This window comes from Symphalangus syndactylus, chromosome 8 (genome assembly GCF_028878055.3).
Source record: "Symphalangus syndactylus isolate Jambi chromosome 8, NHGRI_mSymSyn1-v2.1_pri, whole genome shotgun sequence".
Taxonomy (NCBI): Eukaryota; Metazoa; Chordata; class Mammalia; order Primates; family Hylobatidae; genus Symphalangus; species Symphalangus syndactylus.
This window is the reverse complement of record NC_072430.2, coordinates 11,572,612-11,582,527: the sequence shown is the minus strand read 5'-3', so window position 1 is coordinate 11,582,527 and position 9,916 is coordinate 11,572,612. Positions and strand designations below refer to the sequence as shown.

Genomic DNA, 9,916 nt, shown 5'->3' with positions numbered 1-9,916 from the left:
CTACAAATTCATATATTGAAGTCTTAATCCTCAGCCTCAGAACGTGACTGTATTTGGAGATGGGGCCTTTACAGAGGTCATTAAGTTCATACGAGGTCACTAATCTAATCTGATGTGTGTTCTTCTGAGAAGAGAAGCTTAGGACACGGGCACACAGAGGGATGGCCATGTGAGGACCAGGGAGGAGACGGTGTCTACAAGCCAAGGAGAGAGGCCTTGAGAGAAACCAGCCCTGCCCACACCCCGATCTCAGATTCCTGGTCTCTAGTCCTGGGAGGATCCACGTCTGCTGTGCGAGCCGCCCCGCCGTGGTCCTGAGCTGACGCACACAGATCTGACACCCACCTCTCGCTTCGGACCATGGTTGGTTCTGGAAGGCCCTCCGTGTGGCTCTGCCTGGCCAGCCTGAGCCAGCTCCCAGGCCTCGACCCAGCTTTCCCTGGAGGCCCTGTGCCCCGCAGAGTGACCAGGGCAGGCAGCACCGTTCCCAGCAGGAGGAGAAGCTGCATCCATGTAGGAAGGAGGAGAAGCCCCGGGGGTCCATGTAGTGACAGAGGCCAGGGAGGGCCGCACGGGCAGTGCGTGTGGCTGCAGGAGGCTGGGGGCGTGTGCAGGGAGCCCCCGAGGTGCAGCTCGACCAGCCTCCACCTGACTGTGCTTCCCACCGGGGGCAGGAGGCGCGTGGACACAGGAAGGCGGCTCCCATCACGAAGTACAAGACTTAAACAGGATATTTTATTGTCATCAAAAAAGAGAAGCATTAAAGACAATTAATGAGCTTTAGAAAATGTAAAAGAAGAAAAGCTACCAAAGCTGAAATTGTGGCACCTCCTTCGAGTGAGCCCGGGAGTCCTCCCTGACGGCCGAGGCAGGCACTTGTCGCACTCCTGCTTGTGCCTCCCTTCCTGTCTGCAGATTCTGCGTGACATTCACGGAACGGCGTGATGGGGGCAGCAGAGCGTGGGGGCCTCCGTCCAGCACTCGTGGCCAGCAGACCCGCTTTCGCAAGAACACGGGCACCCTCTTTGTCGTCTCGCCTCTCCACCTCGTGCCCCCAGAGTGGCTGCTTGTTCCTGCTGCACCTGACCTGGGGCTGGACGCCAGCCTCTGTGATGAGTTCTGGCTGTGTCCACGCTCCTGGCTCTCCTGGTGTCCCTCCACCTCTCTCCCCCGTGCTCCTGGGCCTCCTCTGTCCTCAGGCCCCACCAAGGCTGAGTCTTGCCCGCCTGGGACCTTCTCTGGGAGGCCTGTCTGGGCAGATGCCCCTTCCTTGGGCTCTCCTCACCCTTGCACTCTGGGGCTCTACAGCGGCCCCATGGCCCAGGCTCTTCTCTGAGTGATCTCAGTGGAGTGGAGCGGGTGGGAGGTGGCAGTGTCCTGGGCCTGGCCCCTTCTCTTCCCAGTGCAGACTCTGGGGCTGGCTGTCCCTGTGGGTTGAGTTCCTCCCGAGAATCCAGCAGTGTGGGCAGGCAGCCAAGGGGTGGTGCTGGCACCGAGACTGTTCCAAGGAGCCAGAGAGCAGCGTTCTTTGCTTGAAATAAGAACAACCTCATTCCTCATGTCAGGAGTTCACGGGAGTGCCTGGAATGGAGGCTGGCTGGCTGGGGGCTGGGAGGAAGGCCGTCTGAGTGAGCCTTCGCAGCTCCCCGAAGCCTCCCAACAGGCCTGATGGTGCTGTGGCTTCCCTACCTTGGCGGCTGATGCTCCCACTCACCATCTGGAAACCACGCCTGTGTTCAGGAGGCTGGTGTGGACGGGGTTGGCTCCAGGGCCAGCTCCTGCGTGGGTGGGGGCCTGGCATGCCGGTCGCTGCCTCCTTTTGTGTGAGCACCTGGCGGGCCGGAGGGCAGGGATGTCCTGCTGAGGGGACACCTGGCCCCCAGCGCCCTGCAGGCACCAAGCAGCGGAGATCTGGGGTAGACCTGCTATGCACAGGGTCTGGAAGGGGGGTGTGTCAGGTGTGGCAGGGTCAGAGGGCGACTGTGAGGCCAGAGAGCCATGGGGTTGAGGGCAGTGAGGTCAGGGGGCAGGTGTGGCCTGGGTGGTGGCTGAGCATGGCCCATGGCTCCTGTGTAGGGTCTGGGCAGCCCTGGACACCCTGCAGAGGGTGGCCCTAGGCCTCCTGCCTGATCATGTTCCTGTAGTCGGGGATGATGGTCTGCTTCAGGTCCACCATCGAGGAGAAGATCCACTTCACCTGTAGGCAATGGACAGCACAGGGATGAGGAGGCCACAGCCCTGCCCCCAAGGCCCGACTACCCCTCAGGCCACCCAGGCCACAGCCCTGTCCCCAAGGCCCGACTACCCCTCAGGCCACCCAGGTGCCATGGCCTCACCACTGCCTGCTCTGAGGCTTGGACATGGAGAGCAGAGCCAGGGCAGCAACAGCATGGGGACAGCACAGAAGACAGTGACAGGGACAGGTGGGGACAGCATGGGGGACAGTGTCAGAGACAGGTGGAGAGAGTGTGGAGGAAAGTGTCGGGGACAGATGGGGACAGCGTGGGGGACAGGGACAGGTGGGCGAGTGTGGAGGACAGTGTTGGGGATAGGAGGGGACAAGAGGAAACAGCGGAGGACATTGTCAGGGACAGGGGGATAGCATGGGGGACAGTGTTGGGGACAGGTCGAGATAGCGTGGAGGAGAGTGTCCGGGACAGGTGGGGACAGCATGAGGGACAGTGTCAGGGACATGTGGATACAGCCTGGGGGACACTGTTGGACAGGTGGGGACAGCATGGGGGACAGTTTGAGAACGTGGGGGACAGCGTCAGGGACAGGGGGACAGCCTGGGGGACAGTGTCAGGGACAGTGTGTGACAGCCTGGGGTACAATGTCAAGGACAGCTGGGGACAACGTGCGGCTGACCTTGAAGAAGGTGACGGTGGCACTGTAGCACACGCTTAGTAGGAAGAGTGTGATGAAGATGCTGATGGTCGTCCACAGCCCGTCCAGCTCCCCGTCCTGCGCCTCCACACAGCTCTCCTCCAGTTGCAGCTCTGGACAGGAAGGGGGTGGTCAGTGCTGTGTCCTGCTGGGCTCGGGCCTCTGGGGGTGATTCCCTCTGTGGCGGGACCCAGGATGTGGGGCCTGGCCGGGATGGGCCAACAGTGTCCTGAGGTCAGCTCCCCGAAGCTGCCCACCCTGGGCATCAGCTTTGGCCCCGGGGCTCAGCCACTCCCCATCTCCCGTGTCCCTCCCTGAGGCCCAGAGGGCAGGAGGATGTGAAGCCCACCCCTCATGTGACTCCAATTGCAGGGAAGGGCGGTATTGGGAAGTGGGCCAGAGCCAGGGACACGACGTGGCATGTGATCCCCTGTGTGGGGGCCTGTGTGTGTGTGGCGGCTGCAGGGGCACCCTTGTGAGAGGAAGGCTGGGTTTGTCTGAGCTGGTCAGCATGTGGAGAAGCTGCTGAGCAGCTCATGGGCCTTGAGGTGCTGCGTGGGGCTCGTGGGGGCCTGTGTCCGAGGAGTGTTCACGTGTGCGGGGACCTTGCTCTGGTCGCCCGGGTGAGGCTCCGTGTGTGAGGCGTGCACGTGTGTGTGGTGGCCGTGTGGCCCGCCAACCTTAGTGCAGGGTTTGTTTAACGGGTCTGGGCTGAGTGTGCGTGTGGGCATCTGGCCCAGTCCCTCCATAGGGCCCGAGAGTGCATGTCCCCAGGAGTCGGTTGTGTCCCATGCCGGTGCGAGGCTGGGCAGGGCTGCCAGGGTTAGTGCCGTGGGGGTAGATGAGTGAGGGAGGGCCTGTCCCTACGCACATGGACTAGGCATGTCCCCGAGTGGGCACGGGGGTCTGAGGACAGGGCGCTCACAGAACAGGACAGTCTGCTACAGAGGCAGGGGCTGTGTCTGTCCCCAGGGGCTCCTAGGGCTTCTCGTGGCTCAGCCCAGGGCAGCTGCTGCTGGAGGGAGGGCCACGCTGGCAAAGCCCCCACCCTGCCGAGGGCAGCCCCTGGCTGAGCCCCACCCTAGGCGGCCCAGGCACACCTGCACAGCCTGGGCCAGTGTGGGGACAGCGGGACCCGCTCTGCCTCCCTCATGCCACTCAGGCCTCAGACTCGGCCTGACCCGCGGAAAGAACCGTCACAGTCTCGCAGGGCCCAGGGCAGTGCTGGGTGCTTTATTTCCATGCTGGGCGCCCGGGAAGTATGTACACGGGGTGTGTGCCAAGCATCCTCTCGGGACCCCGAGAGCCCGCGGAGCAGGGGCTTGCCGGCCGTCGCACTCATTTACCCGGAGACAGGGAGAGGCTCTTCTGCGTGTAGTGGTTGTGCAGAGCCTCATGCATCACGGAGCATGAGAAGACGTTCCCCTGCTGCCACCTGCTCTTGTCCACGGTGAGCTTGCTGTAGAGGAAGTAGGAGCCGTCAGAGTCCAGCACGGGAGGCGTGGTCTTGTAGTTGTTCTCCGGCTGCCCGCTGCTCTCCCACTCCACGGCGATGTCGCTGGGGTAGAAGCCTTTGACCAGGCAGGTCAGGCTGACCTGGTTCTTGGTCATCTCATCCCGGGACGGGGACAGGGTGTACACCTGTGGCTCTCGGGGCTGCCCTGTAGGGACAGAGGTCGGCACAGCGGTCACTCCCAGGGCAGAGGGTGGGCCCAGCCGGCCTCTGTCCATGTGGCCCTCGCGCCCCGCGGGTCCCACCTTTGGGTTTGGAGATGGTTCTCTCGATGGGGGCTGGGAGGCCTTTGTTGGAGACCTTGCACTTGTACTCCTTGCCGTTCAGCCAGTCCTGGTGCCCGACGGTGAGGACGCTGACCACACGGAACGTGCTGTTGAACTGCTGCTCCCGCGGCTTTGTCTTGGCATTGTGCACCTCCACACCGTCCACGTACCAGTTGAACTGGACCTCGGGGTCTTCCTGGCTCACGTCCACCACCACGCACGTGACCTCAGGGGTCCGGGAGATCATGAGGGTGTCCTTGGGTTTTGGGGGGAAGAGGAAGACTGACGGTCCCCCCAGGAGTTCAGGTGCTGAGGAAGAGATGGAGGCGGATGTGTCAGCACCCGGCTGGGGCCTGTCCCTGGATGCAGGCCACTCTAGGGCACTTGTCCCGCCTTGAGCTGGAGGGCGAGGCCTGGGCTGGCTTACCTGGGCACGGTGGGCATGTGTGAGTTGTGTCACAACATTGGGTTTTGGGCTCTGCAGAGAGAAGATTGGGAGTTACTGTGGTCTGGGAGGAGAGAAGGTTTCTGAGCTGAGGGAGTGGAGAGTTTGGCCTTTGGGGTGGGCTTAGGTCAGGGGCAGGGTCCTCCCGGATATGGCTCTTGGCCAGTCTGAGCCCAGCACCTGCCCCTTTGTGCACAGGGCTTGGGGTAGGGGCATCCAGCCTGTGCCTGCCCAGAGCCTGGTGGAAAAAGCCAGAAGACCCTCTCCCTGAGCATGAGTGGGGCGGGCAGAGGCCTCTGCGTGAGGAGACAGATGGGGCCTGCCCTGCTGCTCTGGGCTGGGGCTGCAGAGCTGGGGTGTGTCCAGGCAGGAGGGCTGAGCCTGGCTTCCAGCAGACACCCTCCCTCCCTGCGCTGGCCTCTCACCAACTCTCTTGTCCACCTTGGTGTTGCTCGGCTTGTGATCTACGTTGCAGATGTAGGTCTGGGTGCCCAAGCTGCTGGAGGGCACGGTCACCACGCTGCTGAGGGAGTAGAGCCCTGAGGACTGTAGGATAGCCGGGAAGGTGTGCACGCCGCTGGTCAGGGCGCCTGAGTTCCACGACACGGTCACCGGTTCGGGGAAGTAGTCCTTGACCAGGCAGCCCAGGGCCGCTGTGCTCTCAGAAGTGCTCCTGGAGGAGGGCGCCAGGGGGAAGACCGATGGGCCCTTGGTGGAGGCTGCAAGAGAGGTGGCGCCATGTGACCGTGGTGTGGGAGAGAGCTGGGCCCAGGGCGCGGAGGCCCCTCGGTTCTTGCCTGTCCACGAGGGTCCAGGCAGGGTCCAGTGTCTGGGCTCACGGGCATTGGGTGTGCACCTGGCTGGCGCCACCTGCCTCATCTTAGCCCCCTCCCTACCCCAAAGCCAAGGTCAGTCCTGGCCCACCCCAGAAAGCTTGCAGGACCGGCAGCCCTGTGGTGCCCTTCTGCAGGCACCCCTGCAGCCTAGGAGGCGGGGCTCGGCAGCCGGGTCAGGGCTCTGTGTCTGCCGGGAGTCAGCACAGTCCAGGGCCTCTAGCTTGGCCTCAGCTCTGGTAATCGGTGCCCCCTCAGGGATGGCTCATTCCCATCAATCCCACTCCAGTCTTTTATGGGTGCCTGGCTTGACCAGTGGCCACTGTTCTCATATGGCTTCTGGTGGGTCCCCGGAGCCCCCTGTAGCCCCTGACCCTGCCGCCCCAGTGTGGCCCTCCCCTAGTAGGTGGTCCTGACTTGCCCAGGGCCCTGGTCATAGCCTGCCCTCTGCCCTCCAGGGCCCTTGTCTTCTGTGTAGCAGGGGCCAGACACTGCATAGGGTCGGCGCCCTTCAGCCCCAGGGCCCCGGAACCCCCTGCCTTGGAATAGCCCCCTGGGAGCCTCCTCCTCAGCCTCTCCCATCCTTTCCCCTTAGCCCCAGTGTGCAGCAGCCCAGGTCAGGGCCCTGAGTGCCTGGATGCCCCCTGCCTCCCCAGTGTCCTGCATTACTTCTGGAGGCTCAGTCATCACACCCTCACCCTTCCAGCCCTGGCCTGGCCTTCTGGGCCACCAGCCCAGCTCCTCCCTCTCTCCAGAGCTTCCCCCGGCAAGGTCCCTGCTGGGCTCAGCCCAGGCCCCCCAGCACAGGTAGGACCCTTGCGCCTGCCCTTGGCCCTCCCTACCCTGCATGGCGCCAGGACCCCCAGGCCACAGGGAGGCCCCATTTCTCTCTGCTGCTGGCCAGTGGCCCTGGAGTCCCACTGCAGGCTGGGTGTGCCCCGACCTCTGAGGAAGCTAAGCGCCCTCAGCCAGGCCATCCCGTCTGCTCAGCCCCAGGGCCCTGCCCACTACCCCTTCCCCTCACCTGCACCACAGGCTCTGGCTGACTCTGCCCAGGCCCTGAATGGGCCCCTCTGGCTCCCCTCTGCTGCTACGCTGCCCTGCACCACCTCCCCTCAGCTTCATTGTGCTGGTGGCCCTGGCTCCTGGCAGCCCATCTTGTTCCTTCTGGGGCGCCAGCCTCAGAGGCCTTCCTGCCCATGGTCCACTGGGGCCAGCCCTGGGACCCTCCTGGTCTCAGCACACGTTCCCGCTGCCGCCAGACCTGCCTCTGCCTGTGAGCTCAGCCCCGAGCCCTGGAATGTCTTCCCTTCTCCATCCCGGCTCGCCCTGGCCAACCTCTCAGCGTTATGGGCTCACACCTCCTTCCCTGCACCAGGAGGCTGCACTGTGCTTTCACCAGCCCTCAGCTGTTGGCTGCCAGCAAGTACCCAGCTCCTGCCAAAGTCTAGGAGCTGAGTGCAGCCTCCCACCGGCCCTGCTCAACTGTGGCTGCCATGCCCTGAGCTCTAGTGCCTGTCCCCTGCTCGTCCTGTCCCCCACCTGCCCTGCTCACCTGCAGCTGCCCTGCTCTGACTCACTGAGGCTGAGCCTCGGTCCTGCTCACCTTCTGATGCTCTCCCCTGTCCCCTCAGCTCCAGGGGCTGCCCCCTGCTTGTCCTGCCTCCTACCTGTCCCTGCTCACCTGAGGCTGCTCTGCCCTGGTGCTCTGAGCTCCAGAAGCTGGCCCCTGCTCCTCCTGCTTCCTACCAGCCGCTGCTCACCTGTGGCTGCTCTGCCCTGGTCCCCTGAGCTCCAGGGGCTTCCCCCTGCTTTTCCTGTCCCCACCGGCCCTTGTTCACCTTCAGATGCTCTCCCCTGGTCCCCTGAAGTCCCGGAGCTGCCCCCTGTTCCTCCTGCCCCCCACCTGCCCCTCCTCACCTGCGGCTAATCTGCCCTGGTCCCCTGAGCTCCAGGGGGTGCCCCGTGCTCTTCCTGTCCCCACTGGCCCCTGTTCACCTTCAGATGCTCTCCCCTGGTCCCCTGAAGTCCAGGAGCTGCCCCCTGTTCCTCCTGCCGCCCACCAGCCCGTGCTCACCTGCGGCTGCTCTGCCCTGGTCCCCTGAGCTCCAGGGTCTTCCCCCTGCTCCTCCTGCCCCCACCTGCCCCTCCTCACCTGTGGCTGCTCTGCCCTGGTCCGCTGAGCTCCAGGAGCTGCCCCCTGCTCATTCTGTCCTCCCTCAACCCAGGGCATCACTCAGGCCACTGTTGCCCCCCTGCCTGTCCTGGCACCCTCTGTCCAGGTTTGGGCTGTTTTTCTGGCCTCATTTTTGTTTTTGCAGCACTTGGTGTGTTCCCTATGCTGTGGAGCAGCCCCAGTGTCCAGTCAGGTCTCCCCAACAGAGCCCCTTGCCCTTGCCCATGTGCCCCTCCTGGATGAGCTCCCGGATCCTCCCGTCCCTGCACTGCTCCTGCTCTGGAAGCCTCTCCGGAACCTCAGCTCCTCAGTGGCCTCTGCTCTGCTGGGTCAGCTCCCTGAACGCATGGAGCCTCAGCCCCTTCCCTCGCCCCAGGCCTGCTGCGCTCTGGGCCTTTCTGGGCCTCCCTGGACTCTTCCCTCCTCCCGCCCGTGCGCTCAGCACAGCTCTTCCCTCCTCTCTGCTGCTGACCACAGCCCTGCTCCCCGCCCGCAGGTGCCCCAGCCCCATCAGCTGGCTCTGAGCCCAGCCCCTGTCCCTCCCCTGTCCCTGCCTCTGCCTCTGGGCTCCTTGGCTTCCGCCCTCCTGTCCTGCTGCCACACTCAGCCCCCCCGCTCTGCTCCTGGCTCACCTGCCCTTGGTCCTGGCTGAGAGGAGGGCGCCACGGCCAGCACTGCTGACCCTGCCCTGGGCTCCGGTGATGCTGCCGGCCTGGACAAGCCCCTCCGTTCACCTGGGGCCTCTGCTCCTCTCTCGCTCTGCTGCCTCCTCATCTCAGGTTGGTCCTGCCCATCCTGGCATTACCCACAGCTGGCTCTGCCACATCCCGTCATGTTCCTTGTGCTCCCAGCCCGGTCGTCCTGGAGGCCTCAGTCAGCCTCTGGTGTGTCCTGCCCTGTTGGCTTGGAAGCCTCTGCCCACGGGCCTTGTTGTCTCGCACTGGGTGGGCATCGGTGCCTGAAGGCTGCCCACCTCCCCCGTGCTGGCTCTGCTTGGGCCTACATGTGGGGCTGGCCTCGCCCCAGCGTCTCCCCAGCCTCTTGCAGCCTGTTCAGCAGCTGAGGCCCAGGAGTGCCCACGGCTGTGCCCAGGCTCTGTCCTTCTCGTCCCGAGCCTGTGCCCTGCCCTGTGCTGACCCCACTCATCGAGGTGGGGGGTCTCAGCCCTTCCTGATCTGGTGTGGCAGGTGTGGGCAGCCCCGCCCCCGCCGTCAGCCGCTATTTGTCTTCCTAGGAAATTACAGCTCGGCCCCCAGGTCCCCAGGGGTGTGAACTCCACACTGCAAAGACTAAGAACAGGATTGAAACTGGTGGCACTGCTTACTTCCTGAAGTTCCCTTTTCTTCTGGTGGTTTCTGTGTCAGAGGGCGAGGGGGAGTCCACACACAGCCGAGGCTGCCTCATGGGTGTGTGGGGATGGGGGTGGTGGCTGCCCCCATACTCCCCCATACTCACGGGAGAAGGTGGGGAGCCTGGACCTTGTGCACTGCTCTTTTCTCTGTCTCTGAGTCCCTGGGGCTGGACTGAGACTGGCAGCGATTATGACCATTCCGCCCATGGCCTCAGCCTCTCAATACCTGGGCCTGTCACCTGAGCCTTCTGGCCCCCACTGGGCCCTGGTGGCTGCTTTGGCCTGGGCGTCTCTCCAGCTGGCTCTGACTCATGGTGCAGGGAGGGGAGTGTGAGCCCATCCTGCTGAGCAGCTGGCCAGGGCGAGCTGGGATGGAGAAGGGAAGGCGTTCCAGGGCTCAGGGCTGAGCTCACAGGCAGGGGCAAGTCTGGCTACAGGGGAAACAT

At 64.0% G+C, this 9,916-nt stretch overlaps 1 gene segment (V, D, J or C); it reads right to left on the bottom strand.

Moving 5' to 3' along the window:
* Positions 1 to 713: 713 nt before the first annotated feature.
* LOC134737273 (immunoglobulin heavy constant gamma 1-like) lies at positions 714 to 9,689 on the bottom strand. The segment is given in 7 exon segments: positions 714 to 2,197; positions 2,869 to 2,999; positions 4,233 to 4,547; positions 4,645 to 4,974; positions 5,093 to 5,143; positions 5,536 to 5,829; positions 8,752 to 9,689. Coding segments are annotated over 7 exon segments (1,347 nt in total).
* Positions 9,690 to 9,916: the final 227 nt, after the last annotated feature.